This window comes from Crocuta crocuta, unplaced genomic scaffold, assembly GCF_008692635.1.
Source record: "Crocuta crocuta isolate KB4526 unplaced genomic scaffold, BGI_CrCroc_1.0 scaffold348, whole genome shotgun sequence".
Taxonomy (NCBI): domain Eukaryota; kingdom Metazoa; phylum Chordata; class Mammalia; order Carnivora; family Hyaenidae; genus Crocuta; species Crocuta crocuta.
The window spans coordinates 1689304-1702613 of NW_027529573.1; the positions used below are offsets into that span (position 1 = coordinate 1689304).

General features: G+C 51.3%; 1 protein-coding gene across 7 annotated transcripts in view; it reads right to left on the reverse strand.

The window, feature by feature from the left end:
• OSBP2 (oxysterol binding protein 2) overlaps window positions 1-13310 on the reverse strand; it is a 181125-nt gene that overhangs the window by 31634 nt on the left and 136181 nt on the right. For all 7 annotated transcript variants that reach the window (XM_077761585.1, XM_077761586.1, XM_077761587.1 and 4 more), the window contains one exon: window positions 5265-5521. In XM_077761585.1, coding sequence (XP_077617711.1) covers window positions 5265-5521 — 257 coding nt within the window. The remainder of the gene's footprint in view (window positions 1-5264; window positions 5522-13310) is intronic.

Consider the following 13310-nt stretch of genomic DNA (forward strand, 5'->3'; position numbering starts at 1 on the left):
CCATGGGGAGCCCAGGTCACCCAGGAAAGCCCGGATGTGCTGGGCCTGGTGACAGGTGATGCACCTCAGCCCTTCTGCATAGACCCCACAGTCAGCACTGGGGACCACCCAGGGGCCAATGGCTGTGATTCCAAGTGCTCATTTGTAACATCCAGGCCTGCCACCCTTGGGCAAAATGACTGTTCTGGACCTCAGGGTGGCACATGAATAGTATAAATGATGCCAACAACAAGGAGGCCATGATGACACCAACCTCATGTGGCCACTGTGAGGAACAAAGTAATGGGAAAAAACTGGGGCAGCTGCCACTTTCCTGGAAGCCTGTCATACAAGCCAGGACACTCTGCTTTATGCTAAAGATAAACATACAGGAAAAGAGAATAAAACTGGAATTTATTCTTTTTACTTTATGGAAACTAATACCCAAAGCATGAGCTAATAATATGTATTAATTCAATCATTCTCCACCTTAAACCATGGGACCCACTCAATGCTACCACACCAGGCACGTCTTGGTTCCCAGGAGGGATGCTGTACGACAGGTGTGCTGAGGTTCAAGGCTTCTCCATTTAAGAACCAAAGTCGTTTAACAGTGCTGTAAGGTTCCCCTGATGACAGGCTAATCCAGTTACCCAAACAGTAATCCATGCAGGGGACTGCTGAGCTGCCTTTGATCAGACTCCCCAAATCCTCCACCAGGGAGTTCCGCCAGGCAGATGTCATGCCCCCATGGCTCCTGCATTCTCACTACCTGTGTGCTCTCAGTCATTCGCTGAGGCTCCTGGATGCTGGGCCCTGTGCTGGACAGGGCTGTGGGGCTTCTGGCAGGGTGCCCAGCCCAGTAGGGGGATGGGCAAGATGCTGCAGCCCGTAAGTCCATCAGACTCTGTGGCCCCCCAGACAGATGTGGCCACTGTTCATACTTCTCTGCCCTGCCTGTGACTGACTCTCCTCACATGTACAGGCCCCACTCTGTGGCCACTACCTTTGCAGGACCTGCCCTGGCACCCAGGATGTATAATTAGCACCCAAGGGTCACTCTGTTGGTGGGCTGTGGTCAGCTGGGCTTAAGCCTATCTCCAGGCCGATAGTGAACCTCCCCAGCCCTTCCCCAGGCCTTCTACACACGGCCTTCAAAAGTGGGCATGTGAGCTGCTGTCCCTGCGGCCCCTTGAGAAGGCTGCACTCACATGTCTCACTATGTGAGTCCTCTGGACTGTGAGCTCTGGGGGCAGGGCTAGGGGGAGAGGGGGGTTGCCCTGAGTTCACTGCTGTGCTGCCTCGAGAGAGGCCATTCCAACGGGCCAACCTCTGAGTCCTACCAACCAAACCACAAGTGGAGGGAAGGAGACTAGGGCTCAGTACAGCCCTCTGGTGAAAAACGCAATTATGAAGGAATTTCATAAAGCACTGTTCCTCTTTCTCTGTGACCAGGTTGGGTCATTTCTCCGCAAGGCAGAGTGACAATGGTGGCATGGGGCAGTGACAAATGTTTCTGCCTGCCAAGGGCGGGGTGCAGGGCCAACTTTCTCACTGACCTTGTTCAAGTAAGGAAATGGAACAAGAATGGCTTTGTAAATGGTGAACAGCAGGCAAACATGAAACGTGGGCTACTTAGAATTTTCTTTTCTGAGACGACACCCACTTTGGTTGAAACATCACATATTAGGCACTCCCACTGGGCTACTGTTGGGGACACAGGTGACTTAAGATGTGGGGGTACAAAGCCTGGTGAGGTGGAGATGTAGATGCATGTGGGCTCAGCGAGGCATAGCAGTGCCCCTGGGTTCCAGGGAGTTCAAGCCAGAGGAATGGCTTTCCTGACAGGGAGCTTGGAAAGCCTCCTGGTCATGCTAACATCCATGTGGGTTTCTGAAGGATGAAAGGGGATCTACCAGGTATCTAAAGGGTGGGGAAAGTTCTAGAAGGTACAGCACAGGCAAAGGCACAAAGAAATGGAACACTGTGGTACTGTTCCAACGTTCCTGATCCACAAACTTCCTCTGAAGGAGCCACACTTGATTCGAGGTGAGTCTCACTGCATCTGGGAGCAACGGCATAGGAATAGGCTGTGTCACTAACCATGGTTCCTGGGTCATAGGAATTGTTCAGAGAGCCCCTTCTCTGCCCTGCTGGGAGCTAGGCTTATGATATCAGTACCTTTCCCAAATTTGAAAGAGATTTAATTGTCCCTCTGACTTTTCTTCTGAAGGCTGAACAACTCCAGATTCCTGGACATCTTGGGGAAAAGTGAAGGCAAGACACAGCTGATCCCTCTCTGTGAGGGAAGGGCACTGCTCACACAGGGCCCTCTAGAGGATGCATTTCCCTGTAGGCTTTGGCCAGCTTTCCCTCATTTTCTGCTCCACTTGTATGACCCAGACTCAATCAGAGCCCATGTGGTGGAAAACCCACAGCCATTCACAATTCACAGGAGGGGGGCCTGTCCTAAAGCAGCATTGGGAATAGATTCCCCAAACTCAGGCATGAGTGACGCTGGAAGCTTCCCTATAGAGGGTGCAGGGCAGGGAGTGGAAGGGGCTGTGATGTTGCAAATGGATCTCAACAGTGGGGAGAAACAGATTCTTCCTCTCACAGAAAGAACCAGGGCGATCTGGGGGATCACAGTTTGTGCCTTCTGGGGACAGCTGGGGTGGCTTCCCGCCATTCTGCGTCCCCAGCTTCCCAAGAAGGGCACTGGTGGGGCTGCAGCCTAAAGGTAAGAGACATACCAGGCACTCAGGTTCCTGAGACTGGGGGTTTTGCCCTGGTCGATGTGAGTCCACCCAGTCTGTGTGCTGACCTCAGAGGAGAGGAAGCCTCTGCCGCCCTTAGTGGGGGGTCTCATTCTCACTGCCTCTGAGAGAGTTGGGGACATCACTCCCCCACTGAGCCACACAGACCTGAGCTTGCATTGTGGCTCAGATACCTACCAGCTGGGTGACAACCCCGGGCAGCTCAGGTGACTTTTCTGAGCCTCAGTTTCCACTCTGCACTAACAATACCTAATGGCATTGACAAGGTTGTAGGGAGGGGTAAGCAGTCCTGGGTGTGAATGTGCGTGGCTTCCTTAGTTACAGATCTCTGGTCCGACCCCTTCCTTGTAACAAGGGTGGAGGCCAAGGCCTCGCCAGGGATGGTGATGCTTGGCCTGGGTGGCCTCTGTATACAGTAGGAGTTTTGACATTTGGTATCTGACAACTATGTAAACTGCGCCCCCAGAACTGACTTGGTTCCTGTCAGGTGAGGAGAAGCATCAGGAAGTGTCCCCAGTAGAAACATGAGCCTCTACACCAGCCTGGGATACTAGCACAGCCTTTTGGGGCCAGTACCTCACTTCTGTGTGTGCCTCTCCTCCAATGGAGGTAGATGGGAGAGGCCCTTACATCAGGTTTCATGCTAGCAGGTGGGCAGAGCCCAGCCTGGAGGAAGGTTTTGGTCACTTGGGTCAACTTTCCTGGTGCCAGACCTGCAAATAGGCTTCTGTAATTAACCCCAGAGGTTTGCTTCCCATCAAACAATTCATTATGCACTTAGATGGCGAACTGTTTTTATGGCTTCCTAAATACAGATGGGCCTCTGATGCCTGATAAAAGATTGCTACTAAAGATGCCAGCTGAGAAGCTCATTATCTGGGAAAAGCCAAAACTGCTTACTCAGGACAAAGCGGCTTCAGTCTCAGCAGGCAGAGGCAGAGCCAGAGAGAGAAGCCTCAAACAGCAATGGCTTCTAGGATGGGTGGGGAAATACAAACGCATCATCATGTCATTAAATGCTTAATATCTGTGCCTGCTATCGGAAGAAGTGTGGTGACCCAGACCCCTAGAGTCTGGGGCCTGTAAGGAGGCCAGCTGGCCTGAGAGGGTGAACATAGGAAGGTGACAGTACGACGGATGATGGGACCAACCTGCAGGGCGGCTGCACGGCTGTGACCAGCAGCCTGGCAACAGACAAGCACCAGATATCCCTGAGTTGTGGACAAAGGTCTGCGCTTGCCGAACTCAGGGACCAAGCACTGTGGATGGTGTGCCTGGAAGAGGGGTACATGTCGTCAGCCCCAGGCCCCAACGTACAGATTCCTAAGGCTTCCTCCTGAACCAGGGGCGGCTCCAGTGGCAGGGTGGGTGTGGGTGGTGCATGTGGCCTACTCGCCCCAAATGGACTGCCCATTATTCCAGTGAATCAGGTGTGGGGCAAGTCTCTGAGGCCTATGCTTTTGCCCAGGGGTCTTGGCCTGCAGTGGGTTCCAGCCTCCACCTTCCCACCCTGCTCTGGACCTACAGCCTAGTCCCGACTTCTGGCCCTGCTCTGGTCTGACCCCCTTGACTTGGAGGCTGGATCCCCCATCTGGAACTCGCTGGGCACCAGTACTGTCCATTGTCTGTGGCCAACCTGATGGCCTGCCTGAACCACCTTCTCTGGACATGGGCCACCTCCTCTGAGGTGGCCTCCATTTCTCCACACCTCCCCTCTCTGGTCTCTTTGCTCCCAGCGTGCCACCCTGGCCTTGATATGTCCCTCCTGGGGGCTGTCCCTGGAAGGAGGCTATTGCAGTGAGACCTGTGTCTGCAGGGCAGAAGCACAGAAGAGCATACACATCTTGGGGGAAAACTGAACAGGCAGAAGGAAGAAGGGCCCAGAAGCACAGTTAAGCATTATATTCTCTGCCACCATGAAGAAACCCTCCCAGCTCCCAGTCACAGCAATGTGGCTTCTAGAACCCTGTGGAAAGCAATGACCCCCCCAAGGCTATGCCTCTTAATTTACTGTGGCTACTCATTTGGCTACTATCAGGTTGGTATGACCCGTGGCAGGCTCATCTTCAAGCTCTTCTGGCTAAGGGAACCCCCAATGCCCATCTTCCACTTAAGTACGTGTCCCTGTGGTTACTGGGTCCTTATCCTGTAGCATCTGAGCCATGAACTAGGGGAAAGAGCAGTAGCAGCTGTTGTGGATCAATGTGGCAGCTGTGTCCCTGATGTGTGGGCAGAACCATCTGCTCAACTCAGGCCCTGGCCTTCCTCACCTGGCCTGAGTCACCTGCAAGCCTCAAGGCTCCACCCCCCACTCTGGTTTCCACCAGACAATCACAATGAAGAGAGGAGGGAGCTGGCTTTGGGAAACAGCCTGAAGCCACCAAGAAATGGAGCCCTGGTCTGTCAAGCACCTCGGCTGCCCACTCAGAGACTGTGGTACTGGTGTCAAGGAGCCACTTCCCTTCTGGGGAGCCTGGTGCCAAGACAGTGGTGCAAGTGGGCACTTACATTGATCATAGCATTTGAGGTGATGCGGAAGAGGGTGGCCCGTTCATTCACAACCTTCAGCTTCTCACCGCTCTCGTATGGGATTTTGAGGCCGTCCAGCTCACTCAGCGAGCGCTGGAGCGCGGCACCATGCTTGGCGATGAGGTCATTGCATGTGCTGAGGTCATCCAACTTCAGGGAGAGGCTCTTGATGGTGCTGTGTAGCTCGCTCTTACCGGCTGGAGAGGCAGTCTCGTCGTCGTCGTCCCCAGAGTCATCTGTGGAAGGAAAATGAGTCACCGTGGTTATTAACTGACCAGCACAACACTGAGGGGCCTACATGGCCTGGGTCCAGGAGGAAGGAGCAGATAGAGCCACTGAAAAGAGTGCCCTGGACAGTGCCAGCTCCTGTTCCCGGCCAGCCTTCCAGGGTGGGCACAGGCCCTCCTGAGTCAGGAGGAAGGGATGCAAGGGGAGGCCAGCTCGATGGACAGGGCCTGGGCTGCACTTTGGAGGGGCAGGCCTGCAGGCACCTGCCCACGTGCAGGGCACCAGCCCCCTTAGCTGTGCCTCGCAGGCCAGGGTGGACTGTGCTGAGTGCGGGGCTGGGGATTGCTGTGAGGAGCAGCTCTCGTTGCAGACCAGGAATCCCGGATGAAGGCCGGCTCCTTTCCCCACATCACAGGCCCAGCCTAAACTGACCCACACTTCCCTGCCGGCATCACTTTTATCTCCGCTCTCTGCCCATGGCCCAGCCACGCCAAACTGCCCCTGTTCCCTGTGACACTCGAGTGATTATGCTTGAGGCCGTGTCTTTATGGCCTGAAACCTCCTCACACCTCCCCTACCTCCTCAGAGGTCTCACTCCTACCCAGCCCCAGCCCAATGCCACCCTATCCTCAAAGCCTGCCTGAAGACCCCCCCAGGGTGTACTCCCCTGCCCTGCTTCTGCTTCATGTCATCCTCCTGCAGGAGCCAGGCCCCTCTCATTTACCAAATGCCTTTCTGTCCAGACGCTGGCTGTCGCATCTCTATGGCCTTGTCAGGGGAGGGACTATACCACCCCCTGGGACATCAGGTAGCTGAGGACCAGATAGGTGAATTCATGCCCTAGGCCACCCTGCCTAGTCTGTCTGCCCACAGCCACCCTCTTCATGCTAGGCTGCTGGGGCCTCCGCAAGTGGGCCAGGCTGGTGCCCACTCTCCTCTGTGCCAGCCCCTCACACCTCTCACACAGATGCCCAGGCTCCCTCGGCATGGCCCTTCCTGGGAGTCCGGGAACACAGCCCACTGCCAACCATGCCTGTGTCCAAAGTGGGGTGGGGCTGTGGCGGACCTTGAGGGGGTGCACTGCAGTGGGTGGGGTAGGAGGGCAGCTGGCCTGGCCCCCACTGCTGCTTTAACAGCAGGCAGGGGACAGTAAAGAAGCCAGAACCTGAAACTTCCAGGGGCTTCTGAAATGTCTTTCTTCAGAAATAATCAGCACAAACCTTTTTTTTTTTGTAAAGGAAATCTATAACCCCAAATACAAAAATTTTTTTAAAAGGAGCATACTGTGAGAGAATAGATTTCTTCTCATGGCAGGCAGGGTGCGTGGGGGTGGCCACGGCTGAGTTTCTGCTCTGAGTGTGCCCTGAGCTGGTGGTAGTGCCAGGACAGCCAGCAGCGTGGGGCCTGAGTGGGTTGGAGGCTGGGGGTGCAGCGTCCACTGCACACCGTCCCCGCTGGTCACAAGGGCTGACAGTCAGCATCCAGGGGCGAGGGGCTCTCCTTTTGTCCACCACAGTCAACCCAGCTACAGTGCAGAAATGACCTGGTGTTGGGAGACCATGCGTCCGGGGTCAGCCTCTGTGCCCCTTGCTTGATCAGTGTGAATGCTGAGCCTCACGGTGGTCAGCAGACAGTGAGAAATGAGAAAACGCAGGTTCTGAGACATGAAGCCACCAGTTGAGGGCCCTGGTGTTAAGGGGGCGGAGCCATTTCTGAATCCAGGTCTATCTGGCCTCAGAGCCTTGACTCTCATTTACAATGCAGTCTCCTGTCACCTTTCCAGGTTCAACACGTCCAACAACCAGAATGGTCAGCTGCTGACCCATCAGAACAGCTGCAGCTGTGTGCTGGGAGGGCTGTTGGGGACATACTGGCTGTGGGTCAGCCCGAACAGGACCTTCTGTGCCGTAAGCAAGAACTGATGAGAGGTACAGCTAGCCTACCTCTGAGCATCCGTCTGTGTGGTGGGCAGAGGGGGGTAACCACACTTCTACTTAACTTGTTGTTATGCAGTGTACCTTAATAAGCAGCTCTTAGGGTCCAAATTTGGGTCCAGTGGTCAGGGACATGAGGATGAACTTGTTCTGCTCCCAAGTCATGAGCTGTGTTGTTTGGGGAGGGATGGGAAGATTCTTGGAGCAGCGGTTACTGACCAGCACAGTGTGTTCTATGGGGATGCGCAGGGAGAGTCTCTTCCAGAGGGACAGTCAGATCAGGAGAATGAGGGAGGGAGGATGGGTATGGGGGCGGGGCAAGAGGGTGGAAGGGAGTGGGTGAGTGAAGGAATGAATGATCTTGGGCGTTTCACAGGAGGCCCATCCAGGATTCTCAGTGGCATGCATGGAGGTGGCAGGTCACACACACCAGTGTAGTGTCTGGAGAAAGGCATGAGCAGCAGGAGTGAGGCAATTAGGAATTGAGGGGGATGGGAAAGGGCTTCTGGCACAGCTAAGGAGACTGGGTCTTTATCCCTTGGCGAGAGGGAGAGCATGGACACTTGAATAGAGGTCCCTGGGAAGGATGAGACAGGTGGCAAGTGGCAGGATGAGCAGACTGAAGGGCCAGAGTAGTCACAGGAGGCCAGAGGCTGGAAAGAACAGGATCCCTGAACCCAGCCAGGATGTGCTGATGGCAGCACCCACCCAGCACCCACCAAGCCCTAAGGCCATGACCATCTAGTGATGGCCACACTCCCAGGCAGTCACCGTCCCCAGCCAGTACTCTTAGGAGGAGGGGGTAGATGTCATTCAGAAGCTGGCGTGTGGCCCAGCCTCTCGCTTTCCTGCAGTGTCATGGTTGTTCAGACACATTCCTAAGCACAGTGCTGTGAACTCCCACCCAATCCTGGGTGGAAGCAGAGCTGAGCCAGGAAAGGGATTCTGCCTCTAAAATGATGAAACTTGGGACACCTGGGTGGCTGTCAGTTAGGCATTTGACTTCGGCTCAGGTCATGATCTCACAGTTCATGGGTTTGAGCCCCTTGTCAGGTTTTGTGTTGACAGCTCAGAGCCTGGAGTCTGCTTCTGATTCTGTCTTCCTCTCTCTCTGCCCCTTCCCTGCTCACACTCTGAGTCCCTTTCTCTCTCAAAAATAAACATTAATAAAAAATTTTTTTTAAAATGATGAATCCTGACCATGCTGAGTCCCCAGGTCTCAGTTTGGGGTCAAGGGTCCTTGCAAGGAGCAGACTCACATTGAAAAGAGAGATGAAACTCATTATTTACATTTCTAATGTAAATAAAACTACTTAATGTGATACTAGTCAAGTTAGAAAAAAGAATGAATGCTGCTGAATTAGCTTGGGCTTTCTGAAGGATAAGCTAGTAAATACTCATCAAAAGCCCCAAAAATGGCTCTTCAGCTTCTCCCTTTCTCTTATTTAAGTTTTTTTTTTTTTGTTTTTTTTGTTTTTGTTTTTTTTTTTTGAGGGAAAGAACAACAGCAGGGGAAGGACAGGGACAGAGAGGAGAGGGAGAGAGAGTGACAGAGAGAGAGAGAATCCCAAATAGGCTCCATGCTGTCAGTGCAGAGCCAGATGCAGGGCTCGATTCCACGAATGATGAGATCATGACCTGAGCTGAGATCAAGGGTCGGACACTTAACTGACTGAACCACCCAGGTGCTTCCCACTTCTTCCTTTGATGGGGGGACTCTATTGGTGGGGAATTTGATCCAAAGGAAGGCAAACACTTATATGCACAAAGTTGTTCAGGCCTGTGGCTCACAAGCTTATGGTCTTGGAGGCTCTCAAGCTTTTATGACCCCACATATCCCCTCTGTTCAATCCTCATCTCCACAACACAGCCAACACTAAGCCATCCACAAATGTAAAATCCTACAGAAATTTTGCAGTTTTGTGTATTAATACAAGAACAGCAGCAACTGAAATCTAGGGCCAAGTCAAAGGCATGCTCCTGGGCACAGAGGAGCCCCTTGCCTGCCTCAAAGTCCATGTGAAGGCCAGGATTTAGTACGCTGAGCAGCTCTTGGGGGCGGGGGCTGCCAGGCTGTCCTGGGGTGGTATAGAAATGGGGTGGTCAGAGAGAACAAGCTTGAATGCTGCTTTGTGTGGCTCTCTTCCTTCTCTGAGCCTTGGGATCCTCAGGTGGACAGCAAGGACACCAACACCCACCTCACAGGTCTGGGATACACTTGGGTGTCAGGTGAGCCACATCAGGTAGGACTATCCCCAGCAACAGCAGCAGCCACACTGAGGGCATTTCTGTGCATCTGGTCTGGGAAACAAGATGCAACATTTGGAGAAGCACACCCTGGTTTTCATGTGTTGGCTGAACCTGATGCCCCTCCATGACCTTCTAGAAAATGCTGGTCCTTTAAAGAAAGGAGGTCTACCTGAGCACTGAGAGGGTGAAATGTTTTATCAGCCAGGACCCAGTACCAACCTGGGCTTGGCCCCAGCTGAGTTTCAGGGGAAAATGGGAAGGAGCCAGTGGATCCCTAGTAGGTGGCATCTCTGCATGAAGCCCAGGGGTTAAGGCAGGAGTGGGGGGTTGGAGGTGCTGAAGTGCTGAGGCAGGGAGGGAGACCAGTGGGGTGGGAAGATGGCCCCAAGCTCAGAGCTATGGTGGCACCTCCTAGGGCTTCTCATGGCTGCTATGTAGAGCATCAGAAAATGTCCTACTTTTCTGGGTCCCTCCTTCTCAGCTGCTGCTTTGTCTCTGTTCAGAACAACTGGTAGAGCTTCTGGGGAGGCAGACTCTGGCCCTCAGATAAAGGACAAGTGTCTAACAGTGAGGGTGGCCCAACAGGACAAGAGAAAGTGATAGAGCAGCATGGCTCCCAGCCCTCACTGTCTCCTGCTTCACTCACTTCTTCTGTTTTCTTCACAGTCACAGCTGATACAAGGATGGCAAGAGCATTATGGCAGCCTCTTGGGCTGTTGGGTGACACAGGATGGTCGTAGCAAGGCCAGGATAAATCCAAGAGGGCAGACTGGCCCATGAACTCCCTCCAGAGCATGGATGCCTTTTGGTTGTGCCCATTGCCTTCAGGCCCATGCCTTTGCTTTCAGATGGGAAAACTGAGGCCCAGAAGGAGGAGACGGGCTTGGTCAAGGTCAGATGCTGGAGCAGCAGCAATGGCAGCTGTAATTAGCTTTTACTGAGCCCCCAGTCTGTCAGATATGGCCTAGACCTTGGGCAGGCTCTTTTTTTTTTTTTCTTAAAGAGTTTATTGTCAAGTTGGTTTTCATATAACACCCAGTACTCACCCCAACAAGTGCCCTCCTCCATGCCATCATCCCCTTTCCCCTCTCCCCGCACCCCCATCAGCCCTCAGTTTGTTCTCGGCATTCAAGAGTCTCTCAAGGTTTGCCTCCCTCTCTCTCCCCAACTATTTTTCCCCTTCTGCTCCTCCATGGCCCTCCGTTAGGTTCCTCCTAACCCACCTATAAGTGAAAACATATAGGTACCTGTCCTTCTCTGCCTGACTTATTTCGCTCAGCATAACACCCTCAAGTTCCATCCATGTTGCTACACATGGCCAGATTTCATTCTTTCTCATTGCCATGTAGTATTCCATTGTATAAATAAACCACATCTTCTTGATCCATTTGTCTGTTGATGGATACTTAGGCTCTTTCCATGTTTTGGCTATTATTGAGAGTGCTGTGATGAACATTGGGCTACATGTGCCCCTATGCATCAGCACTCCTGTATTCCTTGGTAAATTCCTAGCAGTGCTATTGCTGGGTCATAGGGGAGTTCTATTGTTAGCTTTTNTGATTATTTCTTTTGCCGTGCAGATTTTATCTTGATGAGGTCCCAATAGTTCATTTTTGCTCTTGATTTCCTTGCCTTTGGGGATCTGTCAAGTAAGAAATTGCTGCAGTTGAGCTTAAGGAGGTTGTTTCCTGCTTTCTCCTCTAGGGTTTTGATGGTTTCCTGTCTCACATTCAGGTCCTTTATCCATTTTGAGTTTATTTTTGTGTATAGTAGTGAGAAAGTGATCTAGTTTCATTCTTCTGCATGTTGCTGTCCAGTTCTCCCAGCACCATCTGCTAAAGAGGCTATCTTTTTTCCATTGGATGCTCTTTCTCAGTTTGTCAAAGATTAGTTGGCTATACATTTGTGGGTCCAATTCTGAGTTCTCTATTCTATTCCATTGGTCTATGTGTCTGTTTCTGTGCCAATACCATACTGTCTTGATGATTACAGCTTTGTAGTAGAGGCTAAAGTCTGGGATGGTGATGACTCTCATTTTAGTTTTCTTCTTCAATATTACTTTGGCTATTCAGGGTCTTTTGTGGTTCCATACAAATTTTAGGATAGTTTGTTCTAGTTTTGAGAAGAATGCTGGTGCANTCCTTGTTGACGATTTTTGCATCCGTATTCATCAAGGATACTGTCCTGAAGTTCTCTGTTTTTGCTGGGTCTCTATCTGGCTTGAGAGTTGAAGTGATGCTGGCTTCATAAAATGAGTCTGGAAGTTTTCCTTCGATTTCTATTTTTTGGAATAGCTTGAGAAGAATGGGTATTAATTCTGTTTTAAATGTCTGGTAGAATTCCCCAGGGCTCTTATTTCTTGGGAGATTTTTGATAACTGATTCAATTTCTTCACTAGGTATGGGTCTGTTCAGATTTTCTGCCTCTTTCTGTGTGAATTTTTGTAGTGAGTGTGTGTTTAGGAATTTGTCCATTTCTTCTTAAGTTGTCTAGTTTGTTGGCATATAATTTTTCATAGTATTCCTTTATAATTGCTTGTATTTCTGAGGGGTTGATTTATTAAGTTCATTTTAATTCATGATTTTGTCTATTTGGGTGCTCTCTCTTTTCTTTTTGAGAAGCCTGTCTAGAGGTTTGTCAATTTTTTCAAAAAACCAACTCTTGGTTTCATTGATCTGTTCAACTGTTGTTTTTTTTTGGATTCTATATTGTTTATTTCTGCCCTGATTTTTATTTCTCTTCTCCTGCTTGGTTTGGGATGCTCTTGTTGCTCTCCTTCTAGGTCCTTTAGGTGTGCTGTTAGATTTTGTACTTGAGCTTTTTCTAATTTCTTGAAATAAGCCTGGAGTGCAATGTACTTTCCTCTTAGGACTGCTTTCGCCACATCCCATAGAGTTTGGATTGTTGTGTTCTCATTTTCATTTGTTTCCATATATTTTTTAATTCCTTCTTTAGTAGGGTGTTCTTTAACCTCCATGTTTTGGGGGGTTTTCCAGACTTCTTCCTGTAATTGATTTCGAGTTTCATAGCGCTGTGATCTGAAAGTGTGTATGGTATGATCTCAATTCTTTTATATTTATTGAGGGCTGCTTTATGTCCCAGTATGTGATCTATCTTGGAGAATGTGCCATGTGCACTTCAGAAGAAAGTCAACTCCATGGCCTCAGGATGTAAAGTTCTAAATATATCTGTCAAATCCATCTGGTCCAGTGTGTCATTCAAGTCCATTGTTTCTTTAGTGATTTTCTGTCAAGTTGATCTATCCATTGCTGTAAGTGGAGTATTAAAGTCCCCGGGCAGGCTCTTTCCAAGTGGATAAGATGCATTTGTTGAGGGCTCAGAGCCTGGGTCTTGTGGCAGATGATCCAGATACCTTTCCCAGGAGGGGAGTATATGGGGGGCACCTCTGCTATCAGAGCCTCCTCCCCAGGTGGTGGGAGCTGGCCTCTCATCACATGCCATGCACCAGCTGCTGATGTCAGGAGCCCACAGTGCTGAGGGAGGCACTCAGGTCTGCAGGGGCAGAGTGGTGGGGCTCACTTTCTCTCTCAGCACAGACTGGGGGTGGGGGAAGACAGGAGAGGACAGGGTACTGCCTTTGCTGGGCAGCAGG